Genomic DNA, 18,283 nt, shown 5'->3' on the forward strand with positions numbered 1-18,283 from the left:
AAGTTAACAGATTTGTCTATCAGGCCTCACATATAACATTTAATATGAAGATCGCACTGAAAGTTGTGATCAACCCTATAAAATGCATCAGTTCTTATAATATTACTTGTTTTCCAATTTCAATGACAGGATTTTCAAAGAAGTTTTATGGAATTAAATGAGTAGATTGCTTCTTGGGATCTTTTCTTCAGATCTGTTTAAACCATTCTTTAGCATCTTAATTTTTTCCATCTGTTTTTAAGCAATCTTCCCTCCTCCTGACTTCTAATGCCCATGTTTTTGGTGCCATTTTCATTTTTAAAAAGAATAGCCTTGGAAAACTCTGTAACATTTATTTGCCTGTGCATTTTTCTTGTAGAATTTCAAGGATGGGCCAAGTTTAGGGAGACAGACTAGGTCAGAACCTGCCCATGATCTTGACTACTTCATTTACGGATTCACATCAGGGTATAAGACTCCCCAATTTACACAGTTTTGTCCCTCTGGCCAAATGTGTGCACTGTAAGTTTTTGTCTCAGGAAAGACATTTCTACATTTTATATTTTCCATACTCTTAATTCAAAATCTTTTAAAATAAAGTATAAACACTTTAAACAAGACCCCACTCCAGAGTTTCTCTTTTAGGGGAAAAAATCTGGAAATTTCACCAATACCTTACTTAACTTACTTAGTTACTTACTTACCTACTTACTTACTTTCTTACTGTAATTCATGGCACTTTTTAACTCCCTACACTTTACAATTCCCTGCCACTTGAACCTGTATCTCTTCATTATCTTCTTCCTCCCTTCTTAATCCATTTCTTTGTTCCTAAAACCAGATGCTGAAAGTGGGAAATATATCTAATAAAAGTAACATAACATTATAAATTACCAAGTTCTTCATTAACTTTCACATAGAATCCAACAGTCTCAACAGACTTCCTCTCTTCGTTCTTTACTCTTTTTACTTTACATATTTTGTATAGTTATAATGCAAATAACTCAACATCTTGGCATTATTTTCCACACAAAATGTTAATAATCTTTAGGTGAAACAAAAAAGAAGATAACATTTGGGAATATTCTGATTCCAAAATAAATATATCTTACCTTTACAGCCTGAACACTGAATAAAAAAGTTGATGAGGTCAAGAAGTGCTATATCTCGGTCATGCTTGTATGACTCTATCCAATCATCTACTACCGACTACAGCAAGAAGGGGAGAAAAAACATTAGCTTTTTCTAACATTCTAAGATTTAATTCAGATCAACGTCATTAAGATGCAACAATAAGTGGCATCACATTACTTCAATAAATACATATTTGTATACCAAAATTTACATTTTAACAATAAAATGAAATCAAATTCAGTAAATCCATCACCTGATTATACATAACGATGATCCATCGTCCTTAACTTTTGAATTAAAAGGAATCTGAAAACGGTAGGAATCAACTTTATAAACTGAAATTTCTTAGTGATATTATAAACATCTTAGAAAATATTAAAATAGTTGACAAAAGTATTGCACTTAGTAGTATCTAAATATTTACAATGCTGGTGGAATGAAAACTTTACAAAATTTTTAAAAAGAAGTAAATGCCTGGGTCAATGAGGAAATGCAAATAAAATAACACTTTTTCTCGAGTGAGTGCTAATAATCCCATATTAATAAAAAAGAGAAATTGAAGGCTAAATAAACACCAAAAGAAAGATAGTTCATGAATCTGGAGACCTAATGTTGTTAGATGACAGTACCCTCCAAACTGATCTATAGACTCAATGCCACCCCTATCAAAATGCCAGCTGATTAGCTTCTTAGCAGAAATTGGAAACTTGATCCTAAAATCCTTAGGGTGATGCAAGGTATACAGAATAGTCAAAATAGTCTTGAAAAGAGAACAGTGTCAGAGGACTCACACTTCATGACTTTAAAACCTATTACAAAGCTACTGGCATAAGGACAGTTACGAAGATTACTGAAATAAAATTTCAAGTCCAGAAATAAATCCTTAGACTGACAGTCATTTGATTTTTGACAAGGATGTTAACCCAATTCAACACAGAAAAACTAGTCTTTTCAACCAATGGTGCTGGGACAACTGGACATCTGTAAGCAAAACAATGAAGTTGGACCCTTTCTTACATCATACACAATACTTTACTGAAAATGGATCAAAGACCTAAATGTAAGAGCTAAAACTAAATTTAGTAAAACTAAATTTACAGAAGAAAAACTTCATAATCATGTTAGGCAAATCGTTCTTAAATATTAGACCAAAGGCACAAGATGAAAGAAAGAATAAGTTTGACCTATCCAAAATTAAAACTTTGTTCTTGAAAGGAATCCATTAAGAAAGTGAAAGGATAACCCGCAGAATGGGGGAAAATATTTACAAATCATGCATCTGATATGGAATTTATGCCCAGAAAGATAAAGAACTGTAATTCTGTAATTTTAAAAAGCCAAATAACCCAATTAAAAATATAGGCAAAGGACTGGAATAAGTGCTATATAGAAGATACACAAATGGCCTATATAGCACTTGCAAAGATGATCAATGTAATTGGCCACAAAGGAAATGGAAATCAAAACCACAAGAAGATACCACTTCACTCCCACTAAGATGGCTGTAATAAAAAAAGGAAAGACAATAACAAACGCTAGCAAGAATTTGGAGAAACGGAATGCTAAACCACTGCTAGTAAAAATGTAAAATGGTGCTGTCGCATTGAAAACAACAGTTTGGTAGCTCCTCAAAAGGTTAAAGAGTTAAATGACCTTGCAACTCAACTCTTAAGTATATTACCCGAGAGAAATAAAAACAAACATCCAAACAAAACCTTATTTAGTAATAATCATATAACAGCATTATTCACAAAAGTCAACAGGTAAAAATAAACTACAGGTACATCATGGGATGAACAGATAAACAAAATATGGTCTATCCATACAATGGAATGTATTATTTGGCCATAAAAAATAATGAAGTTGTAACACATGCCACACCATGGATGAACCTTAAAAACATTATGCTAAACCAAAGAAGCCACTCAAAAACAATCATATATTTGTATGACTTCATTTATATGAAATATCCAGAATAGGCAAATTTATATAAAGTACATTCATGGTTGCCTAGACTTTCAGTCCGGAGAAGGCAATGGCACCCCACTCCAGTGTTCTTGCCTGGAGAATCCCAGAGACAGAGGAGCCTGGTAGGAGGCCATCTATGGGGTCGCACAGAGTCGGACACGACTGAAGGGACGCAGCAGCAGCAGCAGCAGACTTTCAGTCAGGTGAGGAGAAAGTGACTGCTAATGGCATGAGGTTTTTTTTCTGGGGATGGAAAAAATTCTAAAATCTGACTGTGGTGATGGCTGCACAACTCTTGTGAATGTACTAAAAACCATTAAATGTACACCTTATAACAGTGAATTTCATGGTTTGTGAAGTATATCTCAATAAAGTAATTTTTTAAAAAAAGAAGAGAACTAAAAAATAATAGTAGTGCTGAGACCTCCCTGGCAGTCCAGTGGTTAAGACTCTGTACTTCAACTGCAGTGGGAGCAGGTTTGACTTTTGGTTGGGGAACTAAGATCCTGCATGCTGCACAGCTCAGCAAATAAATAAAAGCAGTACTATATTCCTTTGTGGACAGAAGAGGAAACCACAAGACAGATAAAAACAATTTTTAAATAAAATTTTAAAATTAGGGTGATAAAAAAGTTAATATAAAAATAAAAACTCAGGAAGGAAAATGTTTTAAGTTAAATACATACGGAATCTGAGTATGAAATGAATTAATAAAATACATACAACTTGATGTACAAAAAAAGAAAAAGGAAATATTATTTAAGACTTATCTGGCTCATGGAGATTGGACATTTTCTTAAAAAATGTTTAATTTCTAGATTTTCGTCTTTTTCTATATTTTATAGCAGCTTGTGTATGTTGACCAACTCAATTTATGAAAGAAACGTTTTTAAGATGATTCTCAAATATGATACAAGCAATAAATATCAAGAGAATATATTACGTGACTATGGAAGTTTAAAAACATGGCCCCAAGTTGTTTGACATTGCTCCTCAAAAAGAAATGAAGTCTATGTCCCCTTCTCTAGAACAGAGTGCAGTAAAAACGACGCTTCCAAGATTAGGTCATAGAAGGCTATTCAACTTCTGCACTGGGTTCTCGCAGCCCTATGGAACTAGACACTGCCTCTCAGTACAGTCTCTCTACCCCAGAAGCTACTTCTTACAGTAAAGTAAGAAGCCAAAGTCACATGGAAGGACCATTTGTAGGTACTTAATGACAGCACCCTTACGTCAGAAAGTGAAGAGGAACTAAAAAGCCTCTTGATGAAAGTTAAAAGAAGAGAGTGAAAAAGTTGGCTTAAAGCTCAACATTCAGAAAACTAAGATCATGGCACCTGGTCCCATCACTTCATGGCAGATAGATGGGGAAACAGTGGAAACAGTGTCAGACTATTTTTGGGGGCTCCAAAATCACTGCAGATGGTGATTGCAGCCATGAAGATAAAAGACGCTTACTCCTTGGAAGGAAAGTTATGACCAACCTAGATAGCATATTCAAAAGCAGAGACATTAATTTGCCAACAAAGGTCCGTCTAGTCAAGGCTATGGTTTTTCCTGTGCTCATGTATGGATGTGAGAGTTGGACTGTGAAGAAAGCTGAGTGCCGAAGAACTGATGCTTTTGAACTGTGGTGTTGGAGAAGACTCTTGAGAGTCCCTTGGACTTAAAAGAGATCCAACCAGTCCATTCTAAAGGAGATCAGTCCTGGGATTTCTTTGGAAGGACTGATGCTGAAGCTAAACTCCAATACTTTGGCCAACTCATGCGAAGAGTTGACTCATTGGAAAAAGACTCTGATGCTGGGAGGGATTGGGGGCAGAAGGAGAAGGGGACGAGAGAGGATGAGATGGCTGGATGGCATCACCGACTCAGTGGACATGAGTTTGGGTGAACTCCAGGAGTTTGTGATGGACAGGGAGGCCTGGCGTGCTGCAATTCATGGGGTCGCAAAGAGTCGAACACAACTGAGCAACTGAACTGAACTGAACTGAAGGTACCAGTTCTAGGTGAGCCCAGCCTTCAAGTCACTCCTGACTAGGCACCAAACATGAATAAAGTCTCCAAATGATCACAGTCCCTGCTTTTGTCACCTCCAGGCATTAAAGCTATCTCACCTAAGACCCCAGGCATCATGGATGGAAGCATAGAAGAGACAACCCTATTTACCTCTGTATGAATTCTAGATCCACAGAATCACTAAGCATAATATAAAAAAATGGTTGTTCTTTTACATCACTTAGTTTGGGGTGTTTGTTATGCAGCAATTGATAAGTAGAACAAGGGCTATTCTCATCAATAAGGACACAAAAATATTTAATGAAATCTTACAAAATATCACCATGTCTTATCAAAAAGTTATTCATGAAGCTCAAAACAGAAATTATACTAGAATTTATATAAGGCCACTGTAATAAATACAAATACAAATAGTAAACAATACAAGCTATCATGATGAAATATATTTAAAAATTTAACCATCAAATTGTATACTAAAAACTCATTCAATAAAATTCAACATCTATTATCTAATAGAACTAGGGGCACATGCATGATTTCTTCTTTTTAAAGAATTATTTTAAAACTGACAGTGAGTCCTGTACTTATTCACTCTCATTTATAATTACCGGAATAGGGATATCCTAGGGATCCCTGTTGGGCTGCCATCTATGTGGTCACACAGAGTCGGACACAACTGAAGCGACGCAGCAGCAGCAGCAGCAGGGATACAAAAAAATGAATAATACACAGTCCCTGATCTAGGCATTAACAATCTAGAAGCAAATTCGGACATGTGCACAACTGTAATCTACTGAAAAGAGAAAAGTAAGAAATACGTTCAAGGAGAGAAGGAGATAGAATCCAAGAACGTTCCCCACTAAAAGAGTGACATTTGAATTAGTCGATCCTATGTGATATGGAAGGGAGAAAAATAAAGACTACTTTGGGCAGGAAGAAAAAAGCAAGGTCTAGAGGCAGAGAACATACGGTGGCTAGAGAACAGTACGGATGCCATAAAGAAGCCAGGGCTGGGCTGTTAGATAAGGAAGGATCTTAGAAGGTTGTCAACAGAAGACTCTCTTGATCAAATTTGGTGTTAGAAAGATAACACAAGTGGGAGTACACAAAACAAACTAGAGGTGGAGAAATGATGCAGGGAAATCAATGGATACTGTGGATATACTGCGTTTAAGGGGGAAAGTACATTTAGAAGACAAATGGCATAAAGGTACAATCTCAACATATGACAAACCATAAGCAACACAAAAATAAGGAAAATGTTCACTGATATACCATTAACAAAAAGAAATATAAAGCTATGCCAAGTCACTTCAGTCGTGTCCGACTCTGTGCAACCCCATAGACGACAGCCCACCAGGCTCCCCCGTCCCTGGGATTCTCCAGGCAAGAACACTGGAGTGGGTTGCCATTTCCTTCTCCAATGTATGAAAGTGAAAAGTGAAAGTGAAGTCGCTCAGTCGTGCCCGACTCTTAGCGACCCCATGGACTGCAGCCTACCAGCCTCCTCCATCCATGGGATTTTCCAGGCAAGAGTACTGGAGTGGGGTGCCATTGCCTTCTCCAATATAAAGCTAAGCCCTCACATTTTCTATTAAAAATTTCTGATGTGCCAAAAAGTTAAAAAAAAAAAAACCTACAAACTAGACAAAAATAGAATAGCCTAATTAGTTGTAGATATAAGTTGAGATTTATGATGGTAACAAAAATGACAAAATATCAGAAAGATTAATGCATTTAACCACTTAGAACAAAATATTACAGACAAAAAGTACAATATAAATATAAAAAGGAAAGTAACGAAATGGTATACAATATGACAGAGATAATTTATCTCTTCAATAAAATTAATCCAAAATGGGAACTAGAGAGGGGAGGATAATTTTTGAATTAGGGAATGACTAAATAAACCATAGCACAGTAATATAAGACGACATTATTTTTTTAATGTGTACACAAAACAATAATTTAAAATATTAAATAAGAAATAAAATCCACATCCTAATTACAACTATATGAAAGCCAACCATATATGAATAAATGAGTTAATTCAAGAAACTACACTACACTATACAATTGGTGATGGTTCAAAAGCTAACAATCCCTTACATGTAAAAAAATTTTATTTATTAGCTTCAATTAATATTTTATAATAATTTCATTAAACATGTATATGAGTATAGTGTTGATTCAATTTTTAAAAACCACATGGGTATAAAGCCAAAAAGTTTCTGCTGTCATAAAATTATGAAGAAACAAAATTAAGATAATTTGACATGGGTGACTCTAACTTTGTACTTCTGTGCTAAGAAACAGCACAAGTAATAAAATCTGGAATAGACAACAGTGATCAAAATAATTCACTCAAGTGGATAGTGATTACATTAGGTCACTCAACCAAGAATTCTGTATGTGTAAAGAATTTCATGTTTTAACAGCCACTATATAAATTCAGAGGAAATTGAGACATCACAGTCAGGGTTTATAGCAGCATATTTTTTGACCAAATAATTTTTTGTGAGATGCCATTAAAAAAATAATACAGAAGAAAATGACTCAAGACACAGCTTGGTCTTATGTCTGAACTGATAAGATTCCTAGTTTCCCGACTAGTTTGTTGCTTTTCTATAGTAAGTAGTGTGAAAAATTTTTTTTACATATTAGAAAAATCAGGAAAATATTTTATATAACTCACTAAAGTTCTCAATGTACAAATGAACTGGGAAGAACACAATAAACATTACCTGCATAGCACTCTTGCCCATTTTAACAACTTCAAACAACATCATGTTTTCCACTCCATTCTGTTGATGATGACCATTCATTCGGTTTGGACCAGAAGGAGGTTTTCCTCCTCCATTTCCACCTTTGCCCTTCTCTCCTGGACCTTTTTTGCCTTTTTTACAAGTCTGCATAAAGATACAAATTGATTAAGTTATTTTCTTATCCTTGAGAATTCAAAATAAAGCTACAGAAGCAGCTGATAGGGTGCATAATTATAAAATACTCAAACCTGACCTAAAGCAGAGTGCCATACACATGTCATAGTAAAATTACATGGTTATGACAGCCTCTTTGTGGTACCGATTTTTTTCACTTATGCTGCCATATACCTCATGTAACACTGCAGTTTGGAGCACAGTCTCTGTAGATTTGACAGACTACTGGGTCTCAAATTTCTACTCCTGTTAGCTGAAGGATCTTCAGCACATTACTTAACCACACTATGCTTCAGAGAGATTTTCTAATTTGCAAAGTGAGGATAAAAGTAAAAAAAGAAAACAGTGCCTACTTCATATGATTGTTGCTTTAGGGTACAGACTGTAGTGGGCAGCAGCAGTAACAAAACTCTGTGAAATAATTAACTTGTAATTAGTTCAACATTTTAACTTGATAACTATCATTAGTCTTATAAATCACTGCACTGAATTGACAATTCTAAGAAGTTTGAATGGGTATATCAATCTCATTTTTGTTCTGGGCCTTCCCTTCAACACTTATTTATCATGAACATTCAATTAACAAATACTATGGAAGTGAAGCCCCTTTATAAGAAAGTTGTCGATGTTGGGTGTGGAGACTTCATAATCAGTGAAACAGTTGCCCACATGCCCCAGATATAAAACACCTCCAATTTATACATTATTTTTAAAAAGTCACTCCCCATTTCAGAGTTCTCTTTTCTAAAATGCCAGAGTTGTATTAAAATCTTTACAGATTAGAACAGATGATTGACGGTCTCTTCTAGATCTACACATTTCTATGATCTAGAGCAAACTTTCTGTAAAGCATCAGATAGTAAATACTTTTAAGGCTCTGCAGGCCACATTACTGTCTCTGTCACATATTCTTTACCTTTACTATCCTTAAAAAATGTAAAAACCATTCTTAACTCAGGGGTAGTATAAAAACAGGCCATAGTTTGCAGATCGCTGGTCTATAGTCACTGCCACTGACTGTATGTTTCCATGCTTTGTTCTATAAAGGGTTCTTTCTCCTTCAAGAATCTAAAACCACCCTACTCTTAGGAACTACTTCAAATCCCTTCCTAACCAATGAGAGATACTACTTGTTAATTTACCTTATTTTGTTAATGATATTCAGTCTTTGTGAACCTAAGTCACTAATTCCTAATTGAAGAAAGAGAGGCTTTTGTCCCCAGCAAAAAAAAACAGAAAAAATTTCAGAGATAAGGGTAAAAGAAAAGCTCAACTACAAAGTATATACTAGAAGTATAAAATGTTCATGTTAATTAACATGGAGCTATATATTTTTAATTTATCTATCATATGCCTCAATATTCCCTGTTTGTATGCAAAACTACTTAGTACAATTAAAATGGTTCAATGGATATGCTGTGCTACAAAAAACAATATGCAAAGGCGGACAATATTGGAAGTACAAGAAGTAAACAAGCTAATCTTGTAGGGGGGAAAACCTATTAAGAAAAGACTATGAGGTAGTATATACTATAGTGGATTAAGAGTACCATCTTTCAACAAATGTGGGCTCAATTCCTCAACCATTAAGCTTCAACAGATCTCAGTTTACTGTCTATAAAAATAAGGAAGTTTTCTAATCTACGGGGTTGTTCAAATGTTAGATAATAGGTAAAATTATTAGCACAGTGCATCGAACGTACATGGTATAGGGTCAAAATATGATTACTGTTATAATAAATCTTTGATCTGACCCCCTAATAACCAAGGGCAGTGACTACTCTATTCAGATGCCACTATAAGTCTTATCCCAACTTGCAAATTAAATCAAAGCCAAAAGCAGAATTTCAGTTTTGAAAGATGGCTACAGAACCAATAAAAAATGATTTTCTAATGAATAACTGTTAACTACCCACTAGAGTTATGGCTGTATTTGGGTAGTCATGCGTTAACATGTGTATTCATTCACATGTTCTCTCTCATACTACTACTTTTTAAGAGACTAAGAGTGCATAGGAAATATGAAACACATGGATTATGTGCACTCTAAAAAGATATTCCAAGGACTAGTTAAATAAATTATGTTCCATATATAAAATGTGATACTATGGGACTTCCCTGGTGGTCCAGTGGTTGGAACTTCGTGCTCCCAATGCAAGGGAACCAAGTTTGATCCCTGGTCAGGGAGCTAGATCCCACATGCTACAACTGAGACCCAGTGCAAATAAATAAATAAAAATTTTTTAAAACATGTGATACTATGACACCATCAAAAATTACAGAGGGGAAAAATTCACTGATAGGAAAGCTTCTGACAACATACCATTAAGTTTTAAAAGCAAATGAAACAGTTTGCATAGTTTGATTCCATTTAAGTAAAATTCTACATGCATGTTTATATATGTGTGTATGTTCATCAAAATGTTTACATATTTAAAATGAGAAATTTTTACTCTGTTCATCATACATTTCAGCATTATTTAGACATTTTTAAGTAAATGTGTCATGAGAAAATATGAATCCAGAATTCATTTTGGCAAAGAAAATGCTGAACAAAAAGAGTCATCTTTTGCACAACGTATTTACACATGCACAGAGTCAAAGGTACTTTCCAAAATAATTTAACCATTCACTAAGTTATCCACATCTCTCAGGCTATCCACTCATACTCTAAACTTGCATTCTATTGACTCAGAACTTCACTTTGTTCGTTTTTATCCTTGACATTATTCATAAAGAGTCACTGTCAATAGTAAACCTCATAGGTTACATTTTTAGGGTACTTTAGAGAAAGAAATTTACCAATTTGCTTTATATTGGACTACTCATGTCAGTAAAAATAAAACCAATAGAATATCACATTTTGCTTTAGCATACAATGCTTTATAAAATAAACTACTGGAAATAATGACTTATTAATTCCAACTTTATAGTAGTAGAAGTAGAGAATCAAAAGGTATTTGGTCTAGAAGTCAAAGAAACCACATGTGTTCAAAAGCTTACCATACTTATCAGTGGAAAAAAGCATTTTTAAAAGAAAACAACATCTGAGACGTAACTAAAAATATATATGCATATATATATTCATATGTGTAATTATGAGCTAAAGAACAAAAATAAAGACATATATTCTGTACATACTTTTCCTTTGCCTTGCTTTTGGTTTTTTCCTTCAATGTCTTCAAAATCTGTGTCAGAAGAAAAGTGTGTTTCTGACTCCCTATGACAAAAAGATAAGCAATTATTTAAAAGCTGTCTTAGAAAAGTAAATGGAGTTTCTAAATTTTGCCATATTTTCTAAAAGAAAGGCCAGGTTAACTCATTACAAAGCTACATTAGTATTAAATGTAATTAAGATGCTTTTCCAAAGTATCATATCGTAGCATATTACCAAACATATAAAATTATATAACACAAAAACATTAATCTAAAACACAAACGTCTAAACATTTCTCTTGTTAACTTTTAACCAGAGTATAAAAATGAAAACAGGGGCTCTCAAACTTCTAACTCTAAGAAATGTGCTGTTCTATTAGAATGGCTGGTTTCATTTTTTGATTCAGAGATCATGGTGCTCAGGTAAACTGTATTTTAGCACTGCCTCTGCTGCTAAGTCGCCTCAGTCGTGTCCGACTCTGTGCGACCCCATAGACAGCAGCCCACCAGGCTTCCCTGTCCCTGGGATTCTCCAGGCAAGAACACTGGACTGGGTTGCCATTTCCTTCTCCAATGCACGAAAATGAAAAGTGAAAGTAAAGTCGCTCAGTCATGTCCGACTCTTAGCGACCCCATGGACTGCAGCCTACCAGGCTCCTCCATCCATGGGATTTTCCAGGCAAGAGTATTGGAGTGGGGTGCCATTGCCTTCTCCAATATTTTAGCACTAGGTATGAGATAACCTTTATTAGGTAATTTTAGCAATATTAAGGCTCTTATGACCTTTCCTACATCATCCCAAAATATTTATAAATCTAAGTGTAACATGTATTTCTGAAAGACTATACATAAACATTTTTACAAACTAAATCATTTGAAACGGAGTAGGGAAGTATGCTAACTGATGAAAATCTTTTATAAAGTAAAAAGGTAGTGAGCTAGTCAAGAGAACTGTTTCTAGTTAATACAGTACTAGCAAACTGTGTGACCCTGAACAACTGACAACCTCTCAATCTTCACATTTACAAATAATATTTATGCAGGAAACAAGGAACTCTCTGAAGTCTGTTTAATCTCTAAGACACCAATTTATAGTTCTCATTTTGCCCCTCATTTTGGAGTAGAAGGGGTGCTGTGTATAATCCATATTTTCTAGGGCATAATGGAAGTGTGCATATGTGCTTAGCTCAGTCGTGTTGGACTCTTGCAACCCCACAGACTACTGTAGTCTGCCAGACTCCTCTGTCCATGGAGTTTCCAGGCAAGAATACTGGAGTGGGTTGCTACTTCCTTCTCCAGGGGATATTCCTGACCCAGGGATGGAACCCAGGTCTCCTGCATTGCAGGCAGACTCTTTACCGACTTAGCTACGAGGGAAGCCCAAGGGATAATGGAAGTAAATCAATTTAAATATACATGGGTGATGCTTCCTATATATGAAAAACTGGGTCCATCTATCTAAATAGTAGAAACATACTCACCCTTAAATGCTTAAAGCAAGGCATACTTGGTATCTGGGTCACTCACAAAGGCTTTTAGAATTAAAAAACACATAGAAGATAAAAGTTGTACCATTTTCAATGTGTAAAACTATTATCAGTTTTGTTTTTAAAATAAATAGAATCCAAGTGAAAGGCTATATTTCTAAAGCTGCTGCTGCTAAGTCGCTTCAGTTGTGTCCGACTCTGTGCGATCCCATAGACTGCAGCCCACCAGGCTTCCCTGTCCCTGGGATTCTCCAGGCAAGAACACTGCAGTGGCTTGCCATTTCCTTCTCCAATGCATGAAAGTGAAAAGTCAAAGTGAAGTCGCTCAGTCGTGTCTGACTCTTCGCGACCCCATGGACTACAGCCTACCAGGCTCCTCCGTCCACGGGATTTTCCAGGCAAGAGTACTGGAGTGGGGTGCCATTGCCTTCCCCGATTTCTAAAGCTAGTCTTCTCTAATTAAACTTCTTCTATTTCCATTTTTATTGCTATAATAACCAGTTGTCCAGAGGCTGTGAGTTAGGAATACTTTTTATAAATGTAAAATAATGGCTAAGGTGTTAGCAGGGTAAAAAATTACTATTTATAGCACTTACCTACAAAGTTATGTAAGCAATGTATAGAAGATACTGGCAATCCTAACTATGTCCTACAATGCTGAGAGGAAAATAGCCTGTAATAAACACCATTTCCCATAGTTAATGCACCAAAACCTGAATGACTACTTAACATTAACCCTGAAACTCACACCTCTTACATCTTTAAGACTGCTGTCATCAATAATCTTCCCACATGCCTAAATGGCTTTGCAAAAAAAAAAAAAAAATCGAAAATGTTTTTAAACATCCTGGTGTGTAATACTTTTTTCTTCCCCAAAACATGGGTGGGACACTAGCTCCCTTAGAAAGCTCAGTAAATGCTCCAAGTCAGCAATCACTAGTCTTTGCCAATATTCCAATGACCAAAGAGTAATCAATGGCTCAATTACACTCTGAATTCTCATCTCCAGGCTATCCCAACTAAAAGAATGAGCCACTACAGGTTTAATTACTAACTGGAAAACCTTCTGAAGAAAACTGGAGTAATCAGGGTGACAGTCTAAAAATTCCCAAACCAGAGAAGAAATATTCTTCTGAGTCTGTCTTTCTCTATCGCTTCCCTTTGTTTTTAAGATAAAAACAACAAAAATCTATCCTAGGTGAAATTACAATATGCTAATATGTTCACAGAGTATACTGGGTTAACCTTTTAGTGGTCTGAAACTTCAATTAGTCATCTGTCACAGGAATGAATCTTCCACTCCTTTCTCTTTACCCTGCCCCAACCTCACATACCCAATCAAATACTGCCTAGTTTACCTCCACAATAGCAATTTCCTCTTATCTATTATCCTATTTCCACCTGATGCGAAAAACTGACTCATTGGAAAAGACCCTGATGCTGGGCAAGATTGAAGGCAGGAGGAGACGACAGGGGATGAGATGGTTGGATGGCATCACCAACTCGATGGACATGAGTTTGAGCAAGCTCCGGGAGTTGGTGAAGGACAGGGAAGCCTGGCGTGCTGCAGTCTATGGGGTTGCAAAGAGTCAGACATGACTGAGCAACTGAACTGAACTGATTATCCTATTTCAGGTCCTAATTACTTGAGATAGTCTAATAGTCAATACTCTATAACAAAAACTTTTAAAATTATCTCTACTGTATTAACACGTTCAAGAAACTTCATAAGATAATATTGTAATAGTCAAACCAAAAATTACTTTTTTTAAGATTATCCCATATCCTCCCTCAAAGAAACTAAAAGAAAAACAAGAAGCTTTCTTCAAGAAACTAAGAAGAGTCAATATAAACTGGGACTAAAATCATATTAAAAAACATGCTTTGAAATACTGGTAATAAATATCCTAGTAGACTCAACAGTCTGAAAATGATAAAATTACTTTTTAAATGAAAATCTAAAAAATATCAAAAGCAGACACCAGACACCAATATGTATGAGGATATCTGTCGTTTTCAAAATTTTTAGCAACCAGGATATGTTTTAAAATCAAGTCTTTTAAAGATCCTAATAACAAACATAGTGTGGTATATGTGTGTGTAAAGTTAATAGGGTCCACGAGCAGTTTAAAGGTTCACTCTTCTCTTAGGCATCTCATGAAACTGGAGCTTAGAATTTAAATCACTACTGAAAATAGTAGCTCAAATTCTTTCCTACATGAAACACTAAAGAGTAATGAGAATAAAAGTTGAGGAAGGCATATAAGCAGCTTTTAAGACAAGGGTAAAGAAAATACCTATGTTGAAATCACTTTATGAACCAATGAGCATGTAATTTGTTTTTGGGGAAAAAAAGGAGAGCATGTCTTAACCTCCTACATCTGTTTCAGTCTGTCACTTGATTTTAAACAGAAATCTGACAATCTGACATTACATCCTAAATGCTATTGCATGGTATATATTCCTTACTAATGAGAACACGTAAGAATTTCATGACACCCCCTTCAAAACAGTTGTTATTGTAAAACCAAGTATGGACTCGAAGAACTGAACAGCAAAAATAATAAATTCTCCAGTATCTAAATTACAAAATAAGCACACTACAAAAAAAGGCATGGAATTACTATTACAGAATCTAGTAAGCATTGGTATAAACTATTTCAAAGTATGCATGCTATCTTATACTGAAACACTGTATCTTCTCAAGCAGAAGTAACTTTAACTGAAGTTAATACAGTTCCCATTTTGTGGAAAAAACATGTATTTAGAAACTATCATAATATACTTACTGAAGTAGATTAAAATCAGTTGGTATTTCTGGAGCTGCTATCATTTCTTTATCATCTTCTGTAACGCCCCAATGTCAGAAATGTAGTCATATATTTATGTGGGTAAAATGATGGTTTGCGTCTTTCTTCTAAGGCAGACAATTCCTTTAAAAAGGATGGGGGGTGGGGTAGAAGAAATGCCATATTTATTATAAACACACCAAAAATGTTGGGAAGGGTATATACCCAAAAACTAAATTTCCAAGTGTCTGCTAAAGTGTTTTAGTAAATAAGGATTTCTATCCTTTGCATTTGACTGCTTTTTCTAGATATGGATTTGTTGCAACTATTGTAGCCCCACAATAGTAACAACAAATACAAAGAAAGAAGCTTCTATTACAATTATTTTTTTAGAATTTGTTATAATTCTCTAGTATGGCTTAAAAAAGACAGATGCCCTAACTAGAAACACAATGTGACTTTTACTCATTGTAAAATCTTTATGACAAGTTTAAACCATAATACAAAATGCCTAAAAATTCTCTAGCTTTTGCTTATGATGTCTAGTTAAAAGGAGCTAATTTTAAAAATCTAAGATATAATTTTGAAACATTTTAAAAACAGATTCTTCTATCACAGAAAATAAAAACAGAGATTCAAAGCCTGTTTTTTAATAACTAACTACTTCATGATAATACCACCTGCATTTAACAGGAAAATGGAAAAAAATGTTAGCCCAGATTGATCTATTCCTTCAAGGAACTTATAATCAATTTAAATACCAGTAATGTCATATGAACAACAGATGAATACATTTGTGACCAAACTAAGCCTGGCCATAGGAAGATGCAATTTCCCAGTAAGAGGGTGATCTAAAAAAGCAAATGAAAAGCCTATAAAAGAGAAAATAGGCTGGGTCTGAAGCTTTTAATCTTATGTATAACTTTGTTTTAAAACTTTATGCTTTTATTTCCAAGTGAATCTTATACTTGGTGGCCACCTAAAGACTAAACATATCAAATAATTAATAAATCTTCAAATACCACATAGTGGTGAGAAGTTCATCTCATGAATGCTCTAAATTGAAACTGATCAATTTTTCCATTAATTTTAAATCTCTAAAACACATCATAAATGGCTACTAATATGTAATTGTATATCAGAGTTGGGACTCATCATCACATGTAGGATACACTCCAGCCTCCTAAAAATCCCAACTTATTTTATTATTTTATTTATTTTGAGCTGTGCTGGGTCTTCATTGATGCATGGCTTTCTTCTCTAGTTGCAGCAAGCAGGAGCTACTCTCTAGCTGCAGTGCACAAGCTTCTCATTGCAGTAGCTTCTCTTGTTACAGAGCACAGGCCCTAGGTACATGGATTTCAGTATCTGCAGCATGTGGGCTCTAGAGAGCAGTCTCAGTAATTGTGGCAGATGGGCTCAGTTGCTCTGTGTCATATGGGATCTGCACAGACCAAGGACCGAACCCATGTCCTGCATTGATAGGTGGATTCTTTACAACTGACTGAGCCACCAGGGAAGCCCCCAACTTATTTTAGAAAGAAAACTATTTTAAAAAAAGAGAACTATTTTGATTTTTATTTAGTGAGTTGGAAAGGTATAGAGTTAATCAGTTCTAATCAACACATCATCTAGATGACAAAATGGAAATAAAGACTTGCTGTGTCTGTTTCCCTACCTGCCCCCACCCCTTCATTTGAACGCTTTATAAAACCAAACTCCGTGCATTCCCTAAATACACAGTTCCCTAAATACACAGCATTCCCTAAATATTAATACACAGTTTTTAAGCAGACTTTAAAGACAGTTCATAAATGTATGCTCCCAAGGGACATAAAAAATGACTCAGCTCTGAAAAGCAGACAGCATTAAATAAAACAGGCTTCCCTGGTGGCTCAGATGGCAAAGAATCTGCCTGCAATGCAGGAGACCCAGGTTCAATCCCTGGGTAAGGAAGATCCCCTCAAGAAGGGAATGGCTACCCACTCCAGTATTCTGGCCTAGGAAATCCCATGGACAGAGGAGCCTTGGTGGGCTACAGAACATGGGATCACAAAGAGTCAGACCACGACTTAGTGACAAACACTTTCACTTCACTAAATAAAACAGGTATTGTATGATATACTATATTCCTCTAAATAACACAAAATTAATTTCTAGTGTATAAGAAGTCTTGCCAGGTCAAATTATTTTGCTCAAAGTAGGGCGATACTAACACATATTTGGTAATTAGAAACCAAAGCAAACACAAAAGAAAAACAGAATTTATAAAGATGTAAATCTCCCAGACAAGGTATCTGTATTTTAAAAAGAAGCATTTTCCCATGGTCTAATAGGTTTAGAAAAAACTATTAAACTAGCCAACTCTCTATCCCAGTGAAACACCTGCTTTTTCAAGTTTCTAAATATTAAAAAATCCATCCATCCAAGTAAAAGTATCTACCATGTGTTAAATGTAATGGTGATCACTAGGTGTACAGTGATGAACAGGGGATCAATGATCCTTGCCCTTATGGAACTACCTGTAACAGTAAGACAAAGCGCCTACTGCCACTTACTATTAAACATAATATTAAAGTCCATGTATCCTGAGCTTTTACTTTTCTTTCAAGAATATAAACTTTATCTGCAAGAAGAACTTAGAATTTTTCCCTTTTTATTTTAAACGTTTATAGCTATATATAAGTACAATTTGCCTCCCTCAAAGATTTTCATTAAAAATTCACAAAGTCTTTAAATGTACTTAATGCCATTTGACCTAAATTGGGAATCCAGAAATTTTAAGAATACATAAAGCTCAAATAAAAGTGTA

At 35.2% G+C, this 18,283-nt stretch overlaps 1 protein-coding gene across 7 annotated transcripts in view; it reads right to left on the reverse strand.

Moving 5' to 3' along the window:
- Window positions 1-18,283, reverse strand: part of STAG2 (stromal antigen 2) — a 129,841-nt gene that overhangs the window by 65,969 nt on the left and 45,589 nt on the right. For all 7 annotated transcript variants that reach the window (XM_027534976.1, XM_027534970.1, XM_027534972.1 and 4 more), the window contains 4 exons: window positions 15,472-15,615; window positions 11,181-11,259; window positions 7,845-8,009; window positions 1,092-1,188 (listed from right to left, as the gene is read on the reverse strand). In XM_027534976.1, the coding sequence (XP_027390777.1) occupies window positions 1,092-1,188; window positions 7,845-8,009; window positions 11,181-11,259; window positions 15,472-15,515 (385 nt within the window). In that variant the 5' untranslated portion in view covers window positions 15,516-15,615. The remainder of the gene's footprint in view (window positions 1-1,091; window positions 1,189-7,844; window positions 8,010-11,180; window positions 11,260-15,471; window positions 15,616-18,283) is intronic.

Source organism: Bos indicus x Bos taurus, chromosome X (assembly GCF_003369695.1).
Source record: "Bos indicus x Bos taurus breed Angus x Brahman F1 hybrid chromosome X, Bos_hybrid_MaternalHap_v2.0, whole genome shotgun sequence".
Lineage (NCBI taxonomy): Eukaryota > Metazoa > Chordata > Mammalia > Artiodactyla > Bovidae > Bos > Bos indicus x Bos taurus.